This window comes from Gekko japonicus, unplaced genomic scaffold (genome assembly GCF_001447785.1).
Source record: "Gekko japonicus isolate JY-2015 unplaced genomic scaffold, Gekko_japonicus_V1.1 scaffold1201, whole genome shotgun sequence".
Taxonomy (NCBI): Eukaryota; Metazoa; Chordata; class Lepidosauria; order Squamata; family Gekkonidae; genus Gekko; species Gekko japonicus.
The window spans coordinates 463,511-491,375 of record NW_015172039.1 but is presented as its reverse complement, the minus strand read 5'-3'; the positions used below and the strand labels follow the sequence as shown (position 1 = coordinate 491,375).

At 55.1% G+C, this 27,865-nt stretch overlaps 1 protein-coding gene across 1 annotated transcript in view; it reads left to right on the top strand.

Moving 5' to 3' along the window:
* The window catches only part of MAPK8IP2 (mitogen-activated protein kinase 8 interacting protein 2), a 61,398-nt gene that overhangs the window by 22,693 nt on the left and 10,840 nt on the right, over positions 1–27,865 (top strand). Inside the window, exons 2-7 of the mRNA XM_015420663.1 lie at positions 4,015–4,120; positions 8,881–9,117; positions 14,902–15,016; positions 22,658–24,919; positions 25,191–25,266; positions 26,548–26,720. Of these exons, the coding sequence (XP_015276149.1) occupies positions 4,015–4,120; positions 8,881–9,117; positions 14,902–15,016; positions 22,658–24,919; positions 25,191–25,266; positions 26,548–26,720 (2,969 nt within the window). The remainder of the gene's footprint in view (positions 1–4,014; positions 4,121–8,880; positions 9,118–14,901; positions 15,017–22,657; positions 24,920–25,190; positions 25,267–26,547; positions 26,721–27,865) is intronic.

Genomic DNA, 27,865 nt, shown 5'->3' with positions numbered 1-27,865 from the left:
TCCCTGATGGATTAAAGTACCCTGGTCCTGCTCCTACATTTAAGAACATAAGAACATAAGAGACGCCAATGTTGGATCAGGCCAAAGGCCCATCCAGTCCAACACTCTGTGTCACACAGTGGCCAGAAATACCAGTGCCATCAGGAGGTCCAGCAGTGGGGCCAGGACATTAGAAGCCCTCCCACTGTTGACCCCCCCCCCAAGCACCAAGAAGACAGAGCATCACTTGCCCCAGAGCCCCTAGCTATACCTTGTGGCTAATAGCCACTGATGGACCTCTGCTCCATATGCTTATCTAATTCCCTTTTGAAGCCGTCCATGCTTGTAGCACCCACCACTTCCTGTGGCAGTGAATTCCATGTGTTAATCACTCTTTGGGTGAAGAAGTACTTCCTTTTATCCGTTCTAACCCGACCGCTCTGCAGTTTCATGGAGTGCCCACGAGTTCTTGTATTGTGAGAAAGGGAGAAAAGTACCTCTTTCTTTACCTGCTCTTTCCCATGCATAATCTTATAAACCTCGATCATGTCACCCCTCAGTCGTCTTTTCTCCAAGCTAAAGAGCCCTAAGCGCTTTAACCTTTCCTCATAGGGAAAGTGTTCCAACCCTTTTATCATTCGAGTTGCCCTTTTCTGCACTTTTTCCAAAGCTATAATATCCTTTTTAAGGTGTGGTGCCCAGAACTGCACACAGTATTCCAAATGAGGTCTCACCATTGATTTATATAGGGGCATTATTATATTGGCTGATCTGTTTTCAATACCCTTCCTAATAATCCCCAGCATAGCATTGGCCTTCTTTATTGCAGTCACACACTGTCTCGACATTTTCAGTGAGTTATCCACTACAACTCCAAGATCTCTCTCTTGCTCAGTCTCTGCCAGTTCAGACCCCATCAATGTGTATTTATATTTAGGATTTTTGGCTCCAATGTGCATCACCTTGCACTTGGCCACATTGAACCCCATTTGCCATGTTGACGCCCACTCGCCCATCCTTGACAGATCCCCTTGGAGTGCCTCACAATCCTCACTGGTTTTCACCACCCTGAACAACTTTGTATCATCCGCAAATTTAGCCACTTCACTGCTTACTCCCATCTCCAAATCATTAATGAACAAGTTAAAAAGCAGTGGACCAAGTACTGATCCCTGCGGTACCCCACTGCTTACCACCCTCCACTGAGAAAATTGCCCACCTACACTCACTCTCTGTTTTCTATGAACTAGCCAGTTTTTGATCCATAAAAGGACTTGTCCTTCTATCCCATGATTTTTGAGCTTACTTAGGAGCCTTTGATGAGGAACTTTATCAAAAGCTTTCTGGAAGTCAAGGTAAATAATATCTATTGGATCCCCCTTGTCCACATGTTTGTTCACCCCCTCAAAGAACACTAACAGGTTAGTGAGACAAGATCTTCCCTTACAGAAACCGTGCTGAGTCTGCCTCAATAGGTTTTGTTCATCTATGTGCCTACTAATTCTTTCCTTAATAATGGTTTCCACCAATTTACCCGGTATCGACGTCAGACTGACTGGCCTGTAATTTCCCGGATCTCCTCTGGAACCCTTTTTAAAGATGGGAGTGACATTAGCTACCTTCCAATCCTCAGGAATGGAGGCAGATTTTAAGGAAAGATTACATATCTTTGTCAGGAGATCTACAAGTTCACATTTGAGTTCTTTCAGAACTCTCGGATGTATGCCATCTGGGCCTGGTGATTTTTCAGTTTTTAAGTTGTCTATCAGTTTTAGGACCTCCTCTCTCGTCACCTCAATCTGACTCAGGTCTTTCAACACCCCTCCTGAAATCAGTGGTTCTGGAGTGGGCAAGCACTTCTCATCTTCCACAGTGAAGACGGAGGCAAAAAATGCATTTAGCTTCTCAGCCATTTCCCTATCATCCTTCAATACTCCTTTTACCCCTTGGTCGTCCAAGGGCCCCACTGCCTCCCTGGCTGGTTTCCTGTTTCTAATGTATTTGAAGAAAGTTTTATTGTTGGTTTTTACGTTTTTTGCTATATGCTCCTCATATTCCCTTTTTGCCTGCCTGACCTCAGACTTGCATTTTATTTGCCATAGCCTGTGTTCCGTTTTATCAGCCTCACTGTGACTAGCTTTCCACTGCTTAAAGGAATTCTTTTTACTTTTTACAGCCTCCATTACTCTGTTTGTTAACCATGCAGGCTTTTTCCTATACCTGTTTGTGCCTTTCCTAACCTGCGGAATATATATTTTTTGAGCTTCTAGGATCGTAGTTTTAAATAGATCCCAAGCTTCCCCAATTGTTTTGACCCTTTCTACTTTTCCTTTCAGTTTCCTCCCCACGTGTCCCCTCATATCAGAGAAATTACCCCTTTTAAAGTTAAAAATGGTTGTGTGAGTCTTTTTGGCCAATTCTCTATTTGTACAAATGATGAACTCAACAACATTATGATCACTGTTTCCAAGCGGTGCAATCACTTTTACATCTCTCACCAGGTCTTGAGTGTTACTTAGGACCAAATCAAGGATCGCCTCTCCCCTGGTAGGTTCCGTGACCATCTGCTCCATAGCACAGTCATTTAGAGTGTCTAGAAACTCAATCTCTTTTTCCCGGCTAGAACACATATTGACCCAATCAATGTGTGGGTAGTTAAAATCACCTATTATTACACAGTGTTTTTGTCTAGTTGCTATCTTTAAGGCATTCATCATTTTATAATCCTCCTCTATCTTTTGATCTGGTGGGCGATAACAAACTCCCAGTGTTAAGTTTCCTTTTGGCCCCCCTATTTCAACCCATAGAACTTCCAGAAGCGAATCCAATTCACTTAGCCTCTCAATCTTTCTAGACTTTATACCCTCTCTGACATACAGAGCTACCCCACCTCCAACCCTTCCCCCCCTATCCTTCCGATATAATATATAACCGGGAATCACTGTGTCCCACTGATTTTCCTCATCCCACCAAGTTTCAGAAATACCCACAATGTCTATTTTTCCCTCCGACACCAAGCACTCCAACTCCCCGATTTTACCTCGGACACTTCTAGCATTTGTATAGAAACAGCTGTAATTTCCCTTACAAGTTAAGCCTGCATCCTTCCTCTTGCTATCTCGAGTCGTTGTCCGGCAGTCCATGTCACCAGCCATGGCCTCTGTGGACAATTTCAATCCACCTCCCTGTAGAAAAGCAACCGGTACCCCCTCACCTCTCTCAGATGAGCCAACCCGAACCAGAGACTTTTCATCTCCTGTCGGCTTTCCCCCAATATTCAGTTTAAAAGCTGCTCTGCCACCTTTTTGATTTTAAGTGCCAGCAGCCTGGTTCCTTCTCGGGACAAGTGGAGACCGTCTCGCCTGTACAGCTCCCTCTTGTTCCAAAAAGTATCCCAGTGCCTAACAAACCTGAACCCTTCCCCCCTACACCATCGTCTCATCCACGCATTGAGACTCCTGATCTCTGCCTGTCTCTCCGGCCCTGCGCGTGGAACAGGTAACACTTCTGAGAAGGCTACCTTGGAGGTCCTGGACCTAAGTTTCCTGCCCAGCAGCCTAAATTTCTCCTCCAGGACCTCTCGACTGCATTTCCCCACATCGTTGGTGCCGACATGCACCACGACCACTGGCTCCTCCCCAGCACTATCTACCAGCCTATCTAAAACACGCATAATGTCCGCTACCTTCGCACCAGGCAGGCAAGTCACCATACGGTCAGTACGCGGGTTCGCCACCCAGCTGTCTACCTGCCTAAGGATCGAATCACCCACTACCAAGAGCCCCCCTCCCACCCTGCCCAGGGATGGTTCCTTGGTGCGAAAGGATACCCGCTCACCAGCTGGGGAAGAGGTCCCTTCTGAGGGCACATTTCTGAGTGTTCTTGGGCAAACCCCGGTGTTGAATCCCACCTCCAGAATTCTGCTGAAGAGGGAAGGTGGCCCTTCTCCTTCCGGTGCTAAGAGATTGGGGGGGAGACTTGACTCATGCACAGACACGCCCCGCCCTCCTCACTCACGCCTCTCTGTCTCCTCAGGGCACCCCAGGACATCAGTCTGGAGGAGTTTGATGATGAGGATCTGTCCGAAATCACCGACGACTGCGGCATCGGCCTCAACTATGATTCAGACCATTATGAGAAGGTGAGGGGCCATTGGGGAAGCTCTGCCAGCCCCATGGCCGGGGTTCCCGGCACTCGAGATGCCTGCCGTGGGGGGTCCCCTCTGGCCCCCTGGCCCTCAAAACCTCTCCCTTTCCGGTGAGGCTACATTTTTGTCTTTTGGGACCGCTCACTTTTATTCCTACATCCCTTGTTGGCACCCCTGGGGCTGAGGACAGGGATTCTGGCTGGCAACAGTGTGGAAGCCGGTACAAGACGTGTGCCCTTTGGGATGGAGCCACGTGTCTCTTTTGTAAAACCCCAGGCAAGCTGGGTGAGGTCTGGAAGAATAATGTGATAAGCCCCACTTCGCAGATGGAAAGAGAAATGCCCAACGGGAAAATATGTCCTGGCAGAGGGAGGATGGGCAGCCGGGTCTTTCGGACTCGAGTCCTCTTTGGCTGCAACCATGTGCTACAGAACGTGCAGAATGCAATGCAAGCAGTGTCCCCTCTAAGCTGAGTTAGCGTGAGCTAGCTCGCATTTTTTTAGCCTCTGGCTCACACATTTTGTCTTGGCTCAGGAAGGAGGGCTCCAGAGCAAACTAATTGATGCAGCAGCCAAACTGCTCGCTCACAACTTTAATGCCACGTAGCTCACAAAGCAGGATTTTTGCTCACAAGACTCCGCAGCTTAGAGGGAGCATTGAATGCAAGTACTTTGTGCCAGGGTTTCTTCTCTCCAACCTGTGAAAGATGCCCTCCCCGTGCTGGGCTGCCATCTCTGTTCCTGGCCGTGCGCTTCCACATTCAGAAGCAGTCACCCTCTAAATCCCAGAGCCAGGAGGCAACATCACGGGAAGGCCTCGGCCTCTGTGCCCTGTTGTTGGCCCTCCAGAGGAACTGGTTGGCCCCTGTGTGAGACGGGAGGCTGGACTGGAGGGACCCTCCCTGGTCTGACCCAGCAGGGCTCTTCTGGTGTCCTTCTCAGGGGAAGGCCTCGGCCTCTGTGCCCTGTTGTTGGCCCTCCAGAGGAACTGGTTGGCCCCTGTGTGAGACGGGAGGCTGGACTGGAGGGACCCTCCCTGGTCTGACCCAGCAGGGCTCTTCTGGTGTCCTTCTCAGGGGAAGGCCTCGGCCTCTGTGCCCTGTTGTTGGCCCTCCAGAGGAACTGGTTGGCCCCTGTGTGAGACGGGAGGCTGGACTGGAGGGACCCTCCCTGGTCTGACCCAGCAGGGCTCTTCTGGTGTCCTTCTCAGGGGAAGGCCTCGGCCTCTGTGCCCTGTTGTTGGCCCTCCAGAGGAACTGGTTGGCCCCTGTGTGAGACGGGAGGCTGGACTGGAGGGACCCTCCCTGGTCTGACCCAGCAGGGCTCTTCTGGTGTCCTTCTCAGGGGAAGGCCTCGGCCTCTGTGCCCTGTTGTTGGCCCTCCAGAGGAACTGGTTGGCCCCTGTGTGAGACGGGAGGCTGGACTGGAGGGACCCTCCCTGGTCTGACCCAGCAGGGCTCTTCTGGTGTCCTTCTCAGGGGAAGGCCTCGGCCTCTGTGCCCTGTTGTTGGCCCTCCAGAGGAACTGGTTGGCCCCTGTGTGAGACGGGAGGCTGGACTGGAGGGCCCCTCAGTGGTCTGATCCAGCAGGGCTGTTCTGAGGTTCTTATTGCTGTGTGTGTGACGGGGAACTCTCTGGATGTCTTATCCACACTCATGTGTTCTTTTCGGGCTTGGGAACATGCGAGCCACATTTGTGGTACGTTATGATTAAGGAGTGTGAGCGCCTTTCCAGAGTCTCTGGGACTTTGCAGTTTAGAATAGAGACGACTAAGGGGGAACATGAGAGAGGTTTATAAAATCCTGCACGGGGTAAAGGGAGCCGACAAAGAGAACTTTTCCCCCCTCTCCCAAAAGACTAGAGCTTGAAGGTACCCAGTGAAGCCGATGGGAAGAAGGTTCAGGTCGGACAAAAATAAGTTCTTCTTTATACAGTGAATGATTGAATTGTGGAATTCACTGTCAGAGGGTATAGTGATGGCCACAGGAATGGATAGCTTTAAAAGGAGATCAGGGAGATTCCTGGATGTGAGGACCGTCAGTGGCTGCTAGCCCTGGTGACTGCGGGGAGCCTCCATAATTCAGAGGCACTAATCCTCCGAGCCCTAGAGCCAGGAGGCAGCACCAGGGGAAGGCCTCGGCCTCTCTGCCCTGTCGTTGGCCCTCCAGAGGAACTGGCTGGTGGTTGTGTGAGCCAGGACACTGGACCAGAGGGACCTTCACTGGTCTGATCCAGCAGGGCTCTTCTTATTCTTTGATTAACACATGGAATTCACTGCCACAGGAGGTGGTGGTGGCTACAAGCATGGTTGGCTTCAAGAGGGAATTGGTTAAACATATGGAGCAGAGGTCCATCAGTGGCTATGAGCCCCAAGGTGTCGCTAGGAACTCTCAGTCTGTGGCAAGTGATGCTCTGTATTCTTGGTGCTTGGGGGGGGGGCAAGAGTGTGAGGGCTTCTGGTGTCCTGGCCCCACTGCTGGACCTCCTAATGGCACCTGGTGTTTTTGGCCACTGTGTGACAGAGTGTTGGACTGGGTGGGTGACTGGCCTGATCCAACGTTGGCTTCTCTTATGTTCTTATGAAGGCCTCAGCCCCCTGCCCTGTTGTCGGCCCTCCAGAGGAACTGACTGGCCCCTGTGTGAGACAGGAGGCTGGACTAGATGGACCCTCACTGGGCTGATCCAACATTGGCTTCTCTTATGTTCTTATGAACGCCTCGGCCTCTCTGCCCTGTTGTTGGCCCTCCAGAGGAACTGGCTGGCCCCTGTGCGAGACAGGATGCTGGACTAGATGGACCCTCACTGGTCTGATCCAGCAGGGCTCCTCTGATGTTCTTATGAAGGCCTCGGCCTCTCTGCCCTGTTGCTGGCCCTCCAGAGGAACTGGTTAATCCAATGTGTGAGACGGGGGTCTGGTCCAAGATGGACCTTCACTGGTCTGACCCAGCTGGGCTCTTCTGAGGTTCTTGTATTTGACATGCAGAAACGTATTTGGTACGATGTTTCCTGGCATACAGATTGGAATGGGGAGATGTCCACCTTGTCGTTTCCTCCTGGTAGGGAGCCAGGCCCCTCCACGCACGCACGCGCGCACACACACACACACACACACACACAGGGCAGGCTGACCCTGCTTGGCTTCTGAGCTCTGAGGAGGCTGGGCCAGCCGGGGCCGTCCAGGTCAGGGCCGCTGGGACCAGGCGGAAAGCGCAGGAAGGAAACTGCTTCCGGGCGGGAGCTCTGGGCGCCTTCCAGCAGAGTCTACAAGGAGCCACAGCCGAGGGGAGAGCTTTCCCTCTGGCTGGTTCCCAAAGTGACTTTTGCTGGCCGTCCTCAGTGGACCCAGCAGGTGCTGGTCACGTGGGGCATGCTGCTGAGTCAGCCCCTGCTGCCTGCTGAGTCAAGGAAGCGCAGCCCCTCCCCCCCCCCACGCCATCCCTCGGCCCTCCAGGCGGCTCAGAGTCAGCCCTGGGAGGCTCCGAGCACGGCTGAGCGGGAGGAGGACCTGGGGGTGTGGGAGAGTTCTGCGAAACTGACGCCAGGCCTTTCGGGAAGCGTGGATTCTTAATGCGCTGCAGCGCCTGATCTTGCGGGAGAGCGCGGCGACCAAAACGCACACTTAAAAAGAGCCCAGAATTGTCTGGCAGCTTTCTTCGTGTTGGGCTCCTTCCGCACATGGTAGCGGAGGGGAGGGAGAGGGTCCCCCCCCCAGAGGGCGGGCAGGCGGGCAGGCAGGCAGGGGTCATGCGCCAACAGGGCTCCTTGACAGGCCTACTCGAGAGGGAGGTAGAAGCACCCCAGGCTCCGCAGGGAGAAGACAACTGTGAGCAGTGCGGACAGAGGAGCCGTGGGATCAGGACCATAGAGTCGTAGAATCAGAGAGTTGGAAGGGACCTCCAGGGTCATCTAGTCTAGAGTCGACACTTGGGGGTGTGCAAGGGGATAGAAAATGGGATTTGCCGCAAACCTAACATTCTGAGGAATGCTCCCACCCAAGCAAGCTCAGTTGTTCGAAGCCTTCTGCCTGAGTTCTTGCCAGAGCCGTTCTGCCCCTTCAAGCAGCTGAGCCAAAGGTCTCATTCGGTGTAAGGTATTTCATATGCGCTTTAGTCATCTTTTTCATTTCACTGGAATAGAACAGTTTGAATGTTTATGGGCTTTTGGTTCTCATGAACAATGGGACGGGTATTACAGAACCAACGGGATGAAATTAAATCAGAAGAGTTTCCGGCTAAATGTTAGGAAGAACTTCCCGGCAGTTAGAGTTTTGCGGAACAGGCTTCCTCGGGAGGTGGCGGTCTCTCCTCCTCGAGAGGTTTTCAAGCAGGGGCTGGATGGCCCCATCTGACAGCAATGCTTGTGTGAACTTGGGCAGATCAGGAGAAGGGAGGGCGGGAAGGGTTGCCTCGGTGCTTAGTTCTGACACACCCAGAGAAATGCTGATGGCCACTTTGGGGGCAGGAAGCAATTTTTCTCCAGGCCAGTTTGGCTGGAGACCCTGGAGGTTTTTTGTCATCTTCTGGGCGTGGAACAGCAGTCACTGTGGGGGGGGTGTGGGGTGGACTCTCCAGACACATGGCAGGCTGACCCTGTGGTCTTGGTGCTTGAACCTATGGGCCAGGAAGGGTGTGGTGCAAATCATGGGCGCCTGGCACAGGAAGGGGCTGCTTCCGGGGAGGGGGTCTGACCTCCCCCCGGCTGGAGCAAGAGGGGTGACCCCCCCCCCCAATACACGCGTCTTGTCTTTCCTTCCAGGACTGCCTGGTGCTGGAGCGGTGCGAGCAGCCCCAGACCATCTGCTCCTTCCAGGATGACTTCCAGGAGTTTGAGATGATCGACGACAATGAGGAAGAGGAGGAGGAGGAGGAAGAAGGGACGGGGCTGGAGGAGGCCCCGCCCTCCCCGTCTGCCTCTCCCATACCTTCACCCACCCTGGGGGAGACCCAGAAGCACCGGCCCACAACTCTCCACCTGACAGCCACGGGCACACAGGTAAGGGGAGGCCTTGGGAAGGGGGGCCCCACCACAGTGGAGGGTGGCTCTGAGGCCCTTCCGACTCTCAGGGGGTCCTCGGGGGAGGTGCAGGGGACTCCCTGCCCAGCTCTCCTCTTTGGCTATGATGAAGAAGAGAAGAAGAGATCGGATTTATACCCCCCCCGCCCTTCACACAGAGTCACGGAGTCCCCTAACCGCAACAGATGCCCTGTGAGGTAGGCGGGGCTGAGAGAGCTCTCTTGAGGACTGCTCCTGAGAGAACAGCGCTGAGAGAACTTGTGACTGACCCAAGGTCACACCAGCAGCTGCATGTGGAGGAGGAGTGGGGGAATCAAACCGGGTTCTCCCAGATCAGAGCCCGCGCTCCTAACCACCACACCAAACTGGCTCTCAAACCATTTCTATGCTCAGCAGTGGCTGTCCACAGGGATGAGGCTGGCCAATGAGCTTCGTGGCCCGGTGGGGATTGGGGCCCGGGCTGCCCCTGTCCATGCCCAATGCCTGACCCACTGCCTGATGCTGGGGGTACCCTCCAGAGTAAGGCTGGAAAATTCTTGGAGATTTGGGGGTGGTGTCAGGGTCCCTAGGCAGGTCACACCACACAGGGCTTCAGAAGAAGATAACTGCTTTATTGGTGAGTCCGGTACTAAAGAACACGTGTGCAGCTTGTGTCAGGAATGGCCGTCAGTATAAGGGCCTCTGACTTATAGTGAAACCAAACACACACACCCAATGAGCTGAAGCTAATGATTACAGTTTGCGCGCGTGGGCAGAAGCAAGGAAGCAAGCGAAAAGCCCTTACTGTCTCAGCCGAGTAAATTGCAGCTGGAGACTACAAGGTCAAGCCGGAGATAGCGCACATTAGCTGGACAGGGAAGAGCTGAGAATGAGGAGGAGGAGGAGCGCACCCCTCCCCATTCCAGATCCATGACAGGGCTACCTGACCGGTGGCGCCTGGGAAGGAGGGGGTCCACCTGTCTGGAGCAGCCACTTTCTCCAGGGGAGCGGACCTCTGCCTTCTGGAGATCAGTGGTCATTCCGGAGGCCTCCAGACCCCGCCTGGAGGCTGGCAACTCTCCCCTGGAGGGTGTGGGCTGCCTGAGAGGTGGCTGGAAGCAGGAAGAGGCCGCCCCCCCCACCCCCAAAGTGCTTGCCTGGCTCCGATGAGCCCGCTTGGCCGGGAAAGCTCGGAAGCATTTCTCAGCGTTGGGAGCCCAGGAGGAGGGGGGCCCGGCCGGCCGGCCTGCATTGGAAGGAGCCGCCCAGGGAGCAGAGTCAGCGTGCCAAATGCATCCCGCCGCTTGCCAGGGGGGGGGGACGGAGCAGTTGATGGGTTCCACGGCCTCCTACAGCGGGGGTGTTGCCTGGGGCAGAGCCGGGAGAGGGCCTGAGGCCCAGCCTGGACAAGATCCCAGCCTCGATGTTTCATCCGGGTGGGGCCCATCAGTCATGGGCCTGAGAAGGACACCCCAGGCAGGCAGGCGGGCGGGCAGTTGGCATGTGGCCCAGGGTGGGCAGGCGAGCACAGAAGCGGGCACAGCAGAGACCAGGGTGGGCAGGGGAGGTCCTCCCAGGGCAGGGTTGGGGGGCACACGGCATACCTGGGGAAGGCAGGAGCAGCCCCCCCTTTCCCTGGCCTGGCTATCCTGGGCTGTCCGTGGGTGGCTGCCCTGGCACTGCCACGGGGGGGGGGGTTGCATTCAGGTCTCCGCTGCGGGCTTTCGCTACAGCCCCTCAAGAGGAGCCAAGTGCTGTGTGGAGAGGCTGGGGCGAGGAGGGGCTCAGCAGGGCCGGGGCACTGGCTTTGGAGGGGGGGTGGACTCCCCGCAGGCCACAGGAGGAGGGGGCTGCAGGGGGGCAGGCGAATTGTGGCAGAAGAAGAGGAAGAAGAAGAGGAGCCTGGCTTTATGCCCTTTGCCCTCCACTTGGAGTCTCAGAGCGGTTTACAATCTTCTCTCCCTTCCCCTCCCCACAACAGATACCCTGTGAGGGAGGCGGGGCTGAGAGAGCTCTTTCGAGGACTGCTCCTGAGAGAACAGCTCTGAGAGAGCTTGTAACTGACCCAAGGTCACCCAGCTGGCTGCATGTGGAGGAGTGGGGAAATCAAACCCGTTCTCCCAGATTAGCGTCCGCACTCCTAACCACTACATCAAACTGGGTCCCTTCCCCTCCAACAGGAGGCTTTTCTAGGGAGAGGGTTCAGGCATTTGGTGGTGGGGGAACCTGTGGCAGCCGCTCTGGATGGGAGGGCTGCTTGGGTTCTTGGAGGCCCCCGCCCCTCCCTCCCTCTGGCTCCCGCACGTCAGGGGCCTTCTGGGTGGGGCACTTCGCCGAGCTGTTCTTCCCCAGGGCCTTCTTGGAAAAGGCTGCAACAAGGACGGTGGGTCTCCCTCTCACTTCTGCCCCCAATCCACTTGGTTCTGCTTTCTGTGGGTGTTCCGTGGGGGAAACGCTAGGCAGGTTTGGCCAGGCTTATTCCTGTAGCTGCAGGAGTCCTTGGGCCTTGCAGGGAAGCTGCCTGTGGGGCTGAGGCGGTAGCAGGACCCCCTTGAAGTGAGCACTGGGCACATGGCTGGACTTCACAGAGTGGGCACGGCATGTGTCCCGGGGTGCCAGGCCAGCAGAGTGCAGTCCGGCCCGTGTGCCTCGCTTTGGCACTGAGCCCCGTGTGTGTGTGTGGTGGGGGTTGTCCACTGCCCGGCTCTCCCTGATCGCGGAGCCCTTCGCGAGTGCCCCTTCTCTCTAAGCGTGGGGCACCCTGTGTGCCGCTTCTGTCTGGCAAAGCAATGCCGCCGCCGACCATCGAGGGATGCTGCCCACAGGACACAGCTGCAAACCTGGGTGGAGTGGTGGTTGGAGTGGTGGACGAGGGACGGGGAGACTCCGGTTCAGACCCCCATCTTCAGCCTCACCTCCCGCACAGGAGGATGTCAGCACTGAAGCCGCCTTGGATCTTCCTGGGGAGGAAAGGCGAGGTATAAACGAAATAAAGGATTACTTAATTAATTAAACACATCAAGTAGACAATTAAATAACTAACTCCCAATCCAGGATGCGGACAGCCAGTTTGGCGTAGTGGTGAAGAGGTGCGGATTCTAGTCTGGGAGGACCGGGTTTGGCTCCCCACGCCGCCACATGCAGCTGCTGGTGTGACCTTGGGGCAGTCACAAGTTCTCTCGGAGCTGTTCTCTCAAGGGCAGTGTCTGCTGTGGGGAGGGGAAGGGGAAGGAGACTGTGAGCCGCTCTGAGACTCCCTTGGGTAGTGAAGGGCCATGAGGTATGAATCCAATCTCCTCCTCCTCCTCCTTCTTGAGAGTCACTGAAAAGGGGGAAGGAGAAGGGAGGGGAAGGAGAGAATGCTGGAGGAGGAGGGGGGAGAGCAGCATTTCCCAGCTCCTCACCCCTCCCTCGCTCACAGTTCCCCACAAGTCCCCAGCTGGTGTTGATGAGTTCCACCCCCCCACCCCCGGATCCCACGGGCAGGCCACGGGTGGGCTGTTTCCCTGGGTGTTGTGTGCCTGCCCCCTCCCTGCCTGCCTTGCCCCAGATGCTGCCCAGAGGCGCCCCCCCTCCCCCTCCTCGTGCTCTCCCACGTGCTGTGCCAGGCGGGCACTAATCCCCTTCCCACTTAATCTGCCGCAGGCAGCATTAACTCTCCCCTTGAGGGGGGGGGATCAGTCGGCAGGCCTTGATCTGGAGGAGGGGGGGGGCCCTCCCTTTGAAGCCCAACCTGCCGCACCCAGGAGGCACTGCTCTGCCCCTGAAACCTGCCGGCGGCCTTTGGCCCATCCCATTTTCTCAGTCTCCCCTCCCCTCCCGGGGCTGCGGCTTGAATGGAGAAGGGGAGAACAGTGTGGGAAGCCCCTATGGGTCACAATCAAGGAATAAAGTGGGATAGAAATAAAGAGAAGAAGAAGAAGAAGAGATTGTGTTTATACCCCCTGCCCTTCACTACCCAAAGGAGTCTCAGAGCAGCTTACAGACTCCTTTCCCTCCCCCTCCCCACAACAGACACCCTGTGGGGTAGGTGGGGCCGAGGGAGCTCTTGACAGAAACGGCTCTTTTTCAAGGACAGCTCTCCTCAGAACTATGGCTTGCCCAAGGTCATCCAGCCAGGTGCAAGTGGAGGAGTGGGGAATCAAACCTGGCTCTCCCAGATTAGTGTCCGTGCACTTAACCACTGTACGGCGGAAGAAGAAGAAGAAGAAGAAGAAGAAGAAGAAGAAGAAGAAGAAGAAGAAGAAGAAGAAGAAGAAGAAGAAGAGTGGGAGAGCCAGTTTGGTGTAGTTATTAAGTGCGTAGACTCTAATCTGGGAGAACTGGGTTTGATTCCCCACTCCTCCACTTGCACCTGCTTGATGACCTTGGGCAAGCCATAGTTCTGACAAGAGCTATTCTTGAAAAAGAGCAGTTTCTGTCAAGAGCTCTCTCAGCCCCACCGACCTCACAGGGCGTCTGTCTGTTGTGGGGAGGGGAAGGGAGAGGAGATTGTAAGCCGCTCTGAGAGCCAGTTTGGTGTTGTGGTTAGGAGTGCAGACTCTAATCTGGGAGAACTGGGTTTGATTCCCCACTCCTCCTCCACTTGCATCTGCTGGATGACCTTGGGCAAGCCATAGTTATGTCAGAGCTGTCCTTGAAAAAGAGCCGTTTCTGTCAAGAGCTCTCTCAGCCCCACCCACCTCACAGGGTGCCTGTTGTGGGGAGGGGAAGGGAAAGGAGTTTGTAAGCCGCTCTGAGACTCCAAGTGAAGGGCGGGGTATAAATCCAATCTCCTCCTCCTCTTCTTCTTCTTCTTCTTCTTCCAGCTTTGGCCTACTAAGGAAAGGGTCTCCTATGAGCACACCGACCCTGCCAGGCGGCTTAAAAAGCTATGCCCTGCCTCATGCGCACGCGCACACCCCGGGCATGCACTTCCTCGGAAGTGTGGGCATTCAGAAGAGCCATCGCTCTGGCGTGAGGCAGTTGCTGGGGAGCAGCTAGTTCCCTCCCCCCCACACACACATCTACAAGGGTTCTCACAGGACTCGGCCGCTCCCCTTCCTTGGACAAACCATGGCCCCGCTGCGGGTGGCCTTTGGAGAACCCATGGCTGGTTGGGCCCCCTCCTGTTTGATTCCTGTCGCTTTGCTTGGCTATCAGAGTCAGTCCATCTCTTCTTTTCTTCTTCTCTTCTTTTTATGCCCTGCTCAAAGGGGCTCACCCTCGCCTCCCCTTCTTCACTCCCCACAAGAGGCCCCTCGTGAGGCAGGTGGGGCTGAGGGAGGTCTGAGAGAACTGGGGCTGGCCCAAGGTCACCCAGCAGGCTGCATGCAGAGGAGGAGTGGGGAATCAGACCCCACTCTGAAGATTCAAATCCGCCTCTCCTAACCCCAACACTACACGGTGCTGGCTTGTTTATCCAAGCCAGTTGGGGCTGCCCAGAAGTGCCTGGATCTGTAGCCTTTGCTCCCTCGGCCCTCTCCGGGGGGGCTGCCGTGTTGGTCGGTAGCAGAAGAACGAGATCCGTGAGGGACAAGACAGATTCCAGGGAAGAAGCCCTCGAGAGCCAGAACTTCCTTTGTCGGACACAAGCACCCGCTTGGGCTCTCACACGCCTCTTCCCCGGACACCGTCTTGGTCCTTCAGGGGCGGTGGGGCCTGACTCTTGCACCTCAGCACCGTCTTCGGCAGCCCCCAGACGAGACCGGGGGTGGGGGGAGCCTCCTCCGCTGCGGCAGGCCAGGGCTACAGAACTGCCCTCAGTCCCCTGACCGGCCGCCTCCACCCTTTCTGTGCCACCAGGACTCCTTGAACAACAACAGCAGCTGCAACCCGGCGCCGGCCCAGCAGCGGGCCACCTGGCAGGAGACGCTGCGCCTGGCCTCCCCCCCTCTGTCCTCGGCTGCAGCCCATGCCGGTGAGTGCCCTGCCCCGCCCCACTTGCAGGGGGGGAGAGGGGCGGTCCTGGCACAGGAAGGGGCCTCGGGGAACCAGAGGGTCTTGCAGTGGGGCAGCTGGGCCCTGGATGGGGGGCCGGTTTCTGGACATCTGGGGTGAAATAGTCACTTTTTAGGGTGGTCTCAGACAACTGGCCCTTTTTTTGGGTGGGGGGTTCAGTCCACAAGAAGAGAAATTGGGGTAATGAGCACTGGGAAGCCGCGTAGCTGGAAGGTCTCCTCCCGTACCTGGCAAGGTGGGCTGCCCAGAGAGGCTAGATTTTGGGTTCCCCAGAAGCCCTTTTCTCAACGCCACACTCAAAGACCACCTTTGCAGTCCGTTTCTCTTTCCCTGCACCGTTTTCCTTGCTGCGATTCCAGAGTAAAACATTTCACTTATTTATGTTGGGTGATAGTGAGATATTGAAAAAAAATGGTATTTAGCAGAGATAAGATAGTCCAGCAGAGCCAGAGTAAGATAATTCAGACTCAGAGTCCACGTGTGATTTAAATATAAAGTCAGGGTAAAGAAGGGTATATATAAAGAAGGGTAACTGGGATGAAAATAATAAAAGAGCATAATCGGCTATATCCTTACTCTACAAAGACAAAACTAGAAGAGAGAGATTATGGCTACTCTTCTTCTTCTTCAGAACACCACACAAAGATGGGAGGAGAAGCCATAAAATGCTAATACACCTTGACACTTTAGTCCCAATCAAACTCCTAGATCAGGGAGAAAATTCCCGGGCTTTCTACATCAAAAAGCATTGGTTATATATGAGAAACATGTGACTTCCTGTGAGTAACATAAACAAACATTTAACCCCAGATATACTGAGTGTTTTCCACTTGTAATACCCAACAATTTATTACTTTCTATTTATATCCCATGGAGCTGCGGTGGCTCAAGTGGTTAAGATGCTGAACTGCAGGCTGTGGAAGGTCGGTAGTTCAGCAGTTCGAGACCCGGGTGCCGCATGACGGAGTGAGCTCCCGTCTCTAGTTCCAGCTCCTGCCAACCTAGCCGTTCGAAAGCAAGAAATTGCAAGTAGATAAATAGGTACCACTTTGGTGGGAAGGTTAACAGCGTTCCGTGCGCCTTGGTGTTTAGTCATGCCGGCCACATGACCACGGAAACGTCTTTGGACAGCGCTGGCTCTTCGGCTTTGAAACGGAGATGAGCACCGCAACCCTAGAGTCGGATTCGACTGGCTTTTGAGCAAGGGAACCTTTACCTTTATTTATATCCTGCCTTGCCAGCACAAGCTGGCTCAAGGCGGCATACAAGTTAAAATATAATAAAACACCAATGCATGGATGCAATGCCATAGAATTTCACGTAAACAAACAATTTGCATAAAGTGCAAGTAAGTGCAGATGGCGATTGCTATAAGATGGTCCGATGTAGGAAGGCCAATGTCCAAAGTTGTGCTTAATGCCGGTAACATGAGGGCCGTTAACAGGTTCAGTTTTGGATAGCTCATTCATCATTAGCGTATCAGCAATCTGTTTACTGACTAAAGACAATGAAAAGGAACTTGCATAATAAGAGACAGAGGAGAATCAAAAGACACTTTTGGAACAATAATATGGGGGTGGGAAATTGCCTGTGCTTACCCACAAACTGATTCTGGTCTTGCCAGCATCCATTATCTCTAGTGATTAAAAAGGTTTCATTCTGTCTTTCCTGCTTTACAAGAGTGGCTCACAAGCGGCAGTCAAGACGGGTCTAGCCGTGCTCAGCAGCGGCAGAAAAGAGGAAGGGAGCCAAGACTCACGGAAATCCCTCCCCTGCCGCAAATGTTGTTAGTCTTTAAGGTGCTCCGGGACTCCGGCGCTTTTCTAAAGCATCGGTCAAGCCTGTGACAAAACTTCTAGTCACACCTTCAGAAACCACAGTCAGATGGTCCTACATCATCAGCACCCCAAAATGCCTGCCCCCACTCCTCCAGAGGCACACTCCCCCCACCTCTGTGACGAGAGACCCTCCTCCCACATCCAGTTGAGAATCGGGACCAAACATTGAATAGCAAAGTCCTGCAGGATTTATCCATTAAAGGGTGATTATCAGCTGTTAAATCTGATAATACAAAAGAGTAAAGGGGGCTGAGTTTGGTTCTTTGAACCGTTAATCAGCAAACCAAATGGAAAACCTGTAGAAACTGATATCTTGTATTGAGATAAGAAATTGTTCTCTTTATTAAACAACCCCGCAATTACTGTGAAGATAAAGGCTAAAATGATCGAAGTAAGAAAATAACGGAGGGGGAAACAACCCAAAATAATTTAATCAAGAAACAAAAGGGTTAGTTATGAGCCAATATAGGGCTAAGCTTTTGTGTGCTTGCAGCTATCTGAAGGAGTCGTGCATGCCCACAAAAGTTTATACCCAGAACTAAATCTAGTTGGTCTTGATGGTGCCACCGGACTCAAACTTTGTTCTGTTGCTATGCTTTGATTAAACGATGCTAGGCACTTTGATTATTTTATCGAGAACCAAAAAGGTTAGTTACGAACCAATATAGGGCCAATTGCTAAAAACTCTTACATCTGCCTGGCACCCTCCCCCCGAAGAAACATCTGAATGCTAGATATGCCATCTTGTTCTTAAAATGTTTTAAATATTGATGCTGAATGTTTAATATTGAATTATTGTGGTTTTAACTAGTTGGCAGCTACAAGCAGGGACGGCTTCAAGCGGGAATTAGATAAGCATATGGAGCAGAGGTCCATCAGTGGCTATTAGCCACAAGGTATAGATAGGAACTCTCCGTCTGGGACAAGGGATGCTCTGTCTTCTTGGTGCTTGGGGGGGGCAACAGTGGGAGGGCTTCTAGTGTCCTGGCCCCACTGATGGACCACCTGATGGCACCTGGTGTTTTTGGCCACTGTGTGACACAGAGTGTTGGACTGGATGGGCCATTGACCTGATCCAACGCTGGCTTCTCTTATGTTTTTATGTCTGGGGCAGTGATGCTCTGTATTCTTGGTGCTTGGGGGGGTCAACAGTGGGAGGGCTTCTAGTGTCCTGGCCCCACCGCTGGACCTCCTGAGGGCCCCTGGTGTTTTTGGTCACTGTGTGAGACAGAGTGTTGGACTGGAGGGGCCATTGGCCTGATCCAACGCTGGCTTCTCTTATGTTCTTATATTTTTATAATTGTATTGAACTATTCTGTTGTAAACTGCCCTGAGCCCTGCATAAGAGGGAAATGGCAGTCAAGAAATCTAATGAAATAAAATAAATAAATAAAACCTAAATATTACAAAAAATACATATATTTATTTTTTAAATGGTTAGAAATATTACGGACCCGCCTGTAGCCTCATTACAGCATAAAAATGCAATGTATACGAAAGGGAACTACTACGGTACATGGGCTCTGATCAGTAGTTGGCACCTGGACTTTCTGGACCAAAACCGGAAGTCGCACGATGAGAAACATCACTCCGCATGTAGGCAATTGACTGAGGCACCAGGCCAGATGCAAGGAGGCCTCACAAACATTCTTTTGCCTCCCGTGATCCACTCTTGAGTGCTAAAGTCCCCTCTTGGTCCTGTACCAACTTGTATATTGGTTCTGTATATTATATTGTACAAGAGGGCGACCCGCAATACTCGCGGGGGGGAGAAGAGCTCCGTCTCCTCCATCCCCCCCCCTCAATCTCCCCGAGGCTGTTGCGGCGGTGGCGAGGCCGGTCCTCCACCCCCCACCCTGCCCGGCTCCGACCCGGCCGGGCTCCGCGGCGGCGAGGGTCCTGCTCGGGGGGGGGGGGGAAGAGCTCCGTCTCCTCCATCCCCCCCCGCTCGATCTCCCCGAGGAGGTGGCCGCGGCGAGGCCGGTCCCCCCCCGGCTCCGAGGCGGAGGCGGCGGTGAAGAGGCCGGTCCTTCCCCCCCCCCTTTGCCAGGCTCGGCGGCGGCAAGGCCGGTTCCCCCCCTGCCTGCCTGGCCGGCCGGCTCCGAGGAGGAGACAGCGGCGGCGGCAGTGAGGCCAGCTACAGAGCATTCCCTGCGCATGCGCAGGGGACGCTCTGTCACTTTCGGGGGGATTTAAACATCCCCCCGAAATTTTTTTCAACTTTTTCGATTTTTGTGCACACGTGGGGACTGGCCCACGTGTGCACAAACCTCCCCCTCCCCCCCAAGTGCCCCCGGAGCGCTGATTTAGCGATCCGCACTCAGGGGGCAACTTGGCTATTAGATATATAGATATTGTATACTGTTGTATATTGTATACTATTGTATATTGTATCGTGAGCCTCGATGTACAGCCATTGTTTGGCCCCTGAAGAAGCCTAGTTTGGGCTGAATCACGGCAGGTCACAATAGTTCCCTTTCGTAAGCATTGCATTTTTATGCTGTAACCAGGCTACCGGTGGGGCCATAAATGTTTTTAACCATTTGAAAAATTAATACGTGTATTTTTTTGGATAATATTTAGGTTATACATAGCATTTTTAGCAATTGGTCCTATATTGGTTTGTAACTAACCTTTTTGGGTCTCGATAAAATAATCAAAGTGCCTAGCTTCAAAGAGCCAGTTTGGTGTAGTGGTTAAGTGTGCGGACTCTAATCTGGGAGAACTGGGTTTGTCCCCACTCCTCCACTTGCACCTGCTGATGTGACCTTGGGTCAGTCACAAGCTCTGGCACAGCTGTCCTTGGAAAAGAGCAGTTTGTGTCAGAGTTCTCTCAGCCCCACCCACCTCACAGGGTGTCTGTTGTGGGGAGAGGAAGGGAAAGGAGTTTGTAAGCCGCTCTGAGACTCTGAGTGAAGGGCGGGGTATAAATCCAATCTCTTCTTCTTCTTCTTCTTCTCCTCCTCCTCCTCAAAGCATAGATTTAGTTCTGGGTATAAGCTTTTGTGTGCATGCACAAATGCTTATACTGAGAATAAAACTTTGTTGGTCTTAAAGGTGCCCCCGCTGGACTCCAGCGTTGTTCGATTGCTTCAGACCAACACGGCGACCCCACCTGGATCTATCTTCTTGGTCTACCAAGCAATAGTTTTGAAAGGACATCAGGTTTTTGACTCACTGCTTTTAGGGATTATCCAAAAACCCAAGTTACACACCCAGAAATCTCACCTAGACTTCCTCTTGAGGCTTCCTCCCAGAAAAATCTGATTTGCTTGTCACAGTAGTGCATATTTATAGGGGGGGGGGGAATACAAGTCTTATCTTTTCCCTAAATCTGTTCTGTCACAACCATGTGATTTTTATCTAGACCAAAGTGATTGGTTCTGAACTAAATATGAGATAATCCACACAAGCGGAAGCCATCCGTTCAGCATGTGCCTGTGAGTGACATGGCAAGATAAGCAGGCCAATCTCCGCTCCTGACCTCTATTAAAAAGCGGCTAATCTAACTTTTCTGTAACTGTTTCAATTAACGGTTGGAGATGAAAGCATCTTTGAGCAAACAGAGTTCACTGACTGTTGAAATGTGCTGGAACTCTTGGTTAACTTACATATGCAGGGAGCAAAAAAATATTGATATATTAGCTAAGCCCCTACAACCCTCGTTCAGGGTCCATCAAAAGCCAATGTTGATGCACACAAAATACAAACACGTGAAGCTGCCTTATACTGAATCAGACACTTGGTTTATGACATTCAGTACTGTCTACTCAGACTGGCAGTGGGTCTCCAGGGTCTCAGGCGGAGGACTTTCCCATCACCTCCTTCCTGGTCCTTTTCTCTGGAGATGCTGGGGATTGAACCGGGGACCTTCTGCCTGCCAAGCCACTGAGCCACAGCCCCTCTTGACAGCTCTCCAAGGTTTCAGGTGGAGGTCTTTCCCATCACCTCCTGCCTGGTCCTTTTAGCTAGAGATACCATGGGTTGAATGTGGGACCTTCAGCATGCCAAGCAGAGGCTCTGCCACTGAGCCACGGCCCCTCTTTACAGCTCTCCAGGGTCTCAGGCGGAGATCTTTCCCATCACCTACTGCCAGTGTTCCCTCTAAGCTGAGTTAGTATGAGCTAGCTCACAGTTTTTTAGCCTCCGCCTCTCACATTTTTGTCTTAGCTCAGGAAGGATGGCTCCAGAGCAAAGGAGTTTATGCAGGAGCTCAATGGCTTACTCACAACTTTAATGCCAGCAGCTCACCAAGTAGAATTTTTGCTCACAAGGCTCCACAGCTTAGAGGGAGCATTGCCTACTGCCTGGCCTTTTTTAACTGGAGATGCCGGGGATTGAACCTGGGGCCTTCTGCCTGCCAAGCAGAGGCTCTGCCACTGAGCCACGGCCCCTCTTTACAGCTCTCCAGGGTCTCAGGCGGAGATCTTTCCCATCACCTCCTGCCTGGTCCTTTTTAACTGGAGATGCCGGGGATTGAACCTGGGGCCTTCTGCCTGCCAAGCAGAGGCTCTGCCACTGAGCCACGGCCCCTCTTTACAGCTCTCCAGGGTCTCAGGCGGAGAGGCGAGGTCTTTCCCATCACCTCCTGCCTGGTCCTTTTTAACTGGAGATTCCGGGGATTGAACCTGGGGCCTTCTGCCTGCCAAGCAGAGGCTCTGCCCCTGAGCCACAGCCCATCTCAGTTGGGCAGACCTACTCTGCCTCCAGAGCTGAGCCAACTTTTCTGGGCAGACTGTGTCTGTCTGGGGGGTGGGCTGCTGACACCAAAGAGTGAGGCTGTGTCATGGTCCAACAAGAGGTTTTCAAAGATGGCCACGGTAGAAGGACCTTGGGTGGGCGCCCTGGTTCCTAGCAGGAGAGCTGGTCCCGCATCACTTGGGTAGCCGTGTCAGTCTGCAGGACAAGAGTTGGATGTGAGTCCAGTGGAGCACCTTGAAAACCAGCAAGATTTTCAGGGCACGAGCTTCCCTGAGTCCTCCAAGCCTCCTTCCTCAGGCGCAAGTGGGAGTGGCGGTCCCTGAGTCCTTATATCTCAGTCCCTCCGGTAGGCATGTGAATGTCTGACGGTTTATTTGGAGGGACACCAAGTGGGCAGTCAGGGCTTTCCTGCCAGTGACTGGTGAAGGGAGGGGGGGGTTCCACTCTCGGCACGCAGCCGCCCAGGGACCTCCGTGGGCCGTATCAGGACTGCTGTACCCCCTTTTTAAAAAAATAATTATAATTTTTTATTAAGTTTAAGATACTATAGGACAGGTAAGTATAGGGGTAGGAAGGGAACAGGCTATGGGATAAGACATAAAGGAGAATTCATCAAATTCATATCGCAGCCGTTGCAAGTTTTCAGTCTTAACTCTTTGTTTCCCGTTCCGTTTCTTTGTGGAATTACTAAAGTTAATATCCCTTCGTCAGATCGCTACAATCTTCTGCTATGTTACCCTGACAAGAGTCAAATTCTAAATAGTTCCAGTTGGAGCCTCTCTAGATTTGTATTATATCTATTCCTTGTTCTTGGCCTTCGAAGCTTCTTCCCACCCGGTCATAAAATAGTGTCCAATTATCCCTTGCATTTTGCTTACTTTTGTCCCCCAACAGGTTTGACAATAGGTCCATTTCTGCCGTCTCGATTTTTGTTGCGGTTGTCAAAAGTTCATTTTCCGCTGGCATCTCTGCCTTCTCCAGGAGGGCTCTTCTGAGGGAGGGGGGAGTGCGGCGCTATCCGAGTTCTAAAGGTGTGTGTGTGTGTCTGCTTTCCCCCACAGAACGCTCCTCTCCCTCGCACCCGTGCCTCCAGGATGGGCCCTGCTTGGACGCTCAGAGCAGCAAAGGCCCGGATCCCGCCCAGCCTCCTTGCAAGCCCGGTCTTTATGACGCAGAAGGCAACAGCCGCGACGTGCAGGGGGGCCCACCTGCTGCCCGTCCCGGAGAAGACTATAACAAGAACATCGTCTCCTCCATGTTGTCCCACACCCGGCCTCCTTCAGCCCCCCCTGGCCAAGCCTCTCCCGAGCCCCAAGAAGCTACGAAAGGCCCAGAGACCCGCCCCCCCAGCATCAGCCCCTACCGCTCTCCTGCCACAGACAGCTATTGTGCCCGGTTTCAGAGAGATGCGGCGGGCTGCAGGGAGCAGGAGACAAAAGTTGGCAGCCCTGCTGGTGGCACTGGTGGCAGCACTGGCCACGGCGGGGCTCCCTCCCTGACCGGCCAGGGCAGCCCCTCGCCCTCCAAGGAGGAGCCAGCAAGGGGCTACAGAGATGCCGGGCCTGGAGGGCGCCATCGGTTGGGGGCTCCCACCAGCCCCGCCAGGGAGACCGAAGAGCCGCTCAGTTCTGAAGGAGAGGGAGCGCGGGGGAGCCGGGCTACGAGCGTGCGAGGGCTGCCCTCGGCCTCGTCGGACACCACATCCCCTTCGTCGGACCCGGGCATTGAGGCCGACCTCACCAGCCGCAACTCCAAGGCCTACTTGCCTGGCGGCCGACACAGCGAGGACCTCAGCTCGCCCGGCTCGGACTCGGACGTGGAGGGGGAGATCGAGGCCGCCTTTGCCTGCAGCGGGAACCGCCTGGCCAGCAACATGATCTCCAGCATCTCAGAGACCGAGCTGGACCTGAGCAGCGACACCAGCAGCGGACGGTCTTCCCACCTCACCAACTCCATTGAGGAGGCCAGTTCCCCGGGGTCGGAGGCGGACCTGGAGGCGGACCTGGAGGCCCAGGGGGTGCTCGGCCTGAAGGATGCCCTGCTCCTCGACACCACGGGCAAGGAGAACGAGACCGCAGACCGGCCGCCAGGCGAGGGCCTGCTCGGGAGGGAGAGCTTGGCACCACTCAAGATCGAAGAATTCTATGAAGACCCCTCTGCCCCCATTGACCAGATGGACGTGCCTCTCTCGGGCCCCCTGGAGCTGGAGATCAACCCCGACCACAGCCTGGAGAGCCTGCGCCGCTCCTTCTACTTGCCGGTCGGACCCAAGCTCATGCCCGAGGGGGATGAGGACGAAGACGAGGAAGGGAACAGCGAGTACGATTCGGAGTCCGACTCTGAGTCCGAGCCCGACCTGAGCGAGGACTCGGACTCCCCCTGGCTCCTCAGCAACCTGGTGAACAAGATGATCTCAGAGGGCTCCTACCCCATCAAGTGTGCCGAGGAGTGCTTCCCCGCGGCCCACTCCCTCTCGGACACCATCTCTCCGGCCTCCGACCTGGAGCCGGAGATCCCCAGCGAGGCCCTGAGCGAGGCTCAGCTCTGCCCCCGGCAGAGCATCGAGCTGGTCGACATGGAGACCCTCCGCTGCTCCCTGCAGAGCGCAGCGGGAGAGAAGACCGCCGAGGCCCAGCCAGCTGCCGAGCTGGAGCCCCCGCCGAGCGACCTGGGGCCCTACCTCCTGATGAGCAACCCGACCGAGGACACCATCACCCCCGTCTTCCCTGGCCGGCTGCTCTCCGGCTGCTGCCAGGCACCGGCCAAAGGCTTGCCCTCCAGGGAGGCCCCCCGTCAGGACTGGGCGATGGAGGGGGACCGGGACTCAGGCCTCCTGGAGGACAAGGACATGATCGACGACGTCCGGTTAGAGCACCCCGACGGGCTGGACGTCTCCACCGCCAAGACCAACCGCTGCTTCCGCCTGGCGTATTCCCCCGAGGAGGGCGAGGCCCCCTGCCTGGGCAGCCGGCAGGGCTCCCCGTCGGCAGAGGACCTGCCCTTGCCCCCGCCCGCCATGGCGCTGGACGACTCCTTGGCCTACGACTCCATCAAGTACACCCTGGTGGTGGACGAGAACACGCAGCTGGAGCTGGTGAGCCTCAAGCGCTGCACCTCCCTGCTGAGCGACGACAGCGAGGAGCTGCGGGCCTGCGAGGGGGCCGACCTGGAGGACGAGGGGGCCAGCGACCTGGAGGACGGGCTGGTGGCCCCCGACGGGCGCAGCTGCTCTTCCTCCTCGGAGGACTCCTCGCCCGAGGCCGACCTGCACTTCTCCAAGAAGTTCCTCAACGTTTTCGTCAACAGCACGTCCCGTTCCTCCAGTAAGTGCCGCTGGGTTCTGGGCCTGTTCACCCGCCACCCCCTTGGGGCAGAGCCACGGGCTCCCTCATCTCACCCAGGCCAGCTCCTTGCTCCCCACCCATCCACCCACCCACCCACATGCTGCTGCCGCTGCCCCATCTTGCACCACCTTCCCTTCACTATCCCCCCCCCACAGGCTCCTCTGGGCCTTCCTGGGGCCGGGCTCAGCGGCCGGGGCCCTGCCTCCGTGCCTCTCTGGCCTGCCGTCATCCTGTCTCTGTCCTCCACCAGGTACCGAGTCCTTCGGTCTGTTTTCTTGCATGGTGAATGGGGAGGAGAGGGAACAGACCCACCGAGCTGTCTTCAGGTGAGGAAGCAGGCGGGGGCGGGGGGAAGCCAGCACTTTGGGGGTGGGGGGAGAGACATTACCAGGGCAGGGCGGGATGCCACCTCTGTTTGGTGTCGTGGTGAAGTGCACGGACTCTAATCTGGGAGAACTGGGTTTGATTCCTCACTCCTCCACTCGCACCTGGCTGGATGACCGCGGGCAAGCCGTAGTTCTGGCCAGGGGTCATTTCATAGAAAAAGAGGTGCCGGAGCTTATTAGCATTAGCATAACTTATTTGCATATGCCACACCCCCTGGCATCACCGGGAGTGTGTCAGAAGGCAACACCCACCGCTCAGGCTCCACTGGACTGTTTTGGATTCCTAGCTATTGGGAGGTGGGGAACATGCAGATCTGTCCTCACAGAGGAGGGAGAGCTTGTACCTGAATAAAACTTGGTCTTAAAGGTGCCACTAGCTATGGGGTGGTGGGGACGCGCAGATCTGCCCTCACAGAGGAGGGAGAGCTTGTACCTGAAGGCAGGCTGGGGGGGGGGGAGGTCTGCAACTTACCTGGCTGCTTCTTGCTCCTCGTGGCCCGACTGAGGGCTGTTGGGAGCAGGGGGTGGGGCTTGATGCATGTGCCTGCCCACTGGGCTCTTTACTGCCGGAGCACCGCTTCTGTGCGCTCCCACAGAAAATGACCCCTGGTTCTGGCACAGCTGTCCTTGAAAAAGAGCAGTTTCTGTCAGAGCTCTCTCAGCCCCGCCTACCTCACATGGTGTCTGTTGTGGGGAGGGGAAGGGAAAAGCGTTTGTGAGCCGCTCTGAGACTCCTTTGGGTGGTGAAGGGCGGGGTATAAATACAATCTCTTCTTCCTCTTCTCTGGAGCTTCTCTGGGAAGGGGGGCCAGGACACTTCAGAGGGAGTTGTCTGCCCCCCTTCTCCCCCCACCCCTAGTTCAAGCCTGCAGCAGCGACACAGAAAAGGGAGTCAGGGAGAGCCTCGGTTGAGGCTTGGTTTTAGCCTCAGGACGGGTTGCCCAGGGCCACTGCTCCAAGATTTAGTTTGCAAACGAACACACAGGTCATTGCCTCTGAGCATGTGCAGTGTGCCTTTCCCACAACCATACAGTGGGCCAGGGGCCTGAGTAGTAGGACTCGTCCCTCAGAAAGTCCAGAAAGGCAAACTGGCGGTCGGGGGGAGACGGTGGCCGTCCTTTATCGAGGGGGGGGTGTCCCCGGAGGGGGCTGCTGTCCTGGCTGTGGGCCCCTGAAGGGCCGGTCCTGCCCCCCCCTGCTTTGACCCATTGCTCTCCTCAGGTTTATCCCTCGCCATGAAGACGAGCTTGAGCTTGACGTGGACGACCCGATTCTGGTGGAGCTGGAGGAGGACGACTACTGGTACCGGGGCTACAACATGCGCACGGGGGAGCGCGGCATCTTCCCCGCCTTCTATGCCCACGAAGTGGTGAGCCCGGCTAAGGACGTGGCAGGTAAGAGGGCCCTGCTGCTGCCGCCGCGAGGGGTGGGGGTGGGGGGGGGGTCAGCATCGCCTAGCTCCCACCTGCTCGGCTGGGTCCGGGGGACGCCTTCTTCCCTGAGGCACAAGGACTGGGGCAGAGTCCGTGGGGGAGAGGGTGTCCCATCTCAATGCTCCCTCTAAGCTGTGGAGTCTTGTGGGCAGGGGTCATTTCGTAGAAAAAGAGGTGCAGGAGCTCATTAACTTAACTCATTCCCATAACTCATTTGCATATGCCACACCCCCTGACATCACCGGAAGTGTGTCAGAAGGCAACACCCACCACTCAGGCTCCACTGGACTGTTTTGGATTGCTAGCTATGGGGGGGGTGGGGCCTGTGCAACTTACCTGGCTGCTTCTTGCTCCTCGTGGCCCAACTGAGGGCTGCTGGGAGCAGGGGGTGGGGCTTGTTGCATGGGCCCGCCCCCTGAGCTCCTTACTGCCGGAGCTCTGCTTCTGTGCGCTCCCGCAGGAAATGACCCCTGCTTGTGAGCAAAAATTCTACTTTGTGAGTTGCTGACATTAAAGTTGTGTGAGTGAGCGATTTGGCTACTGCATAAATCAGTTTGCTCTGGAGCCATCACTTCCTGAGCTGAGACAAAAAATGTGTGAGCCGGAGGCTAAAAAACTCTGAGCTGGCTCACACTCACTCGGCTTAGAGGGAACACTGGTTGTGTGGGGCCGCAGGAGGGGCTGGGCTGGGTCTTGCTCTGGGCCAGCTCGGGAGTCCTGATGAGGTGCCGTTTGCACCCCCCCTGCTCCCCCTGACTACCTCCGTGTTCCCCGGCCTGGACTTGTTGCAGGGACTCTCGGGGGGGGGGGCGCAGGCTGCTCCTGCCCAGGAAGCCGGAGATCACAACCCTGCTCGGGTAATCAAAAAATGCCATTGAAAGCAGGGGAAGAGTTCGAATCCTGTCACTGTGCCGGATAATTACTTTGCAGAACTGTGTGTGTGTGTGGGAGATCTCAAAGACAGAAGGCTGCTTGGGGGGGGGGGGACATGGCAAATGCAGGCAGCCCAGGCTCACCAAAGCAAATGCAGGCCCCTTTGGTCCCGGTCGGCCCCCAGGGGCCTGAGGCTGGGGTCCGGGAGAAACTGATGGACAGACGGGGAGGGG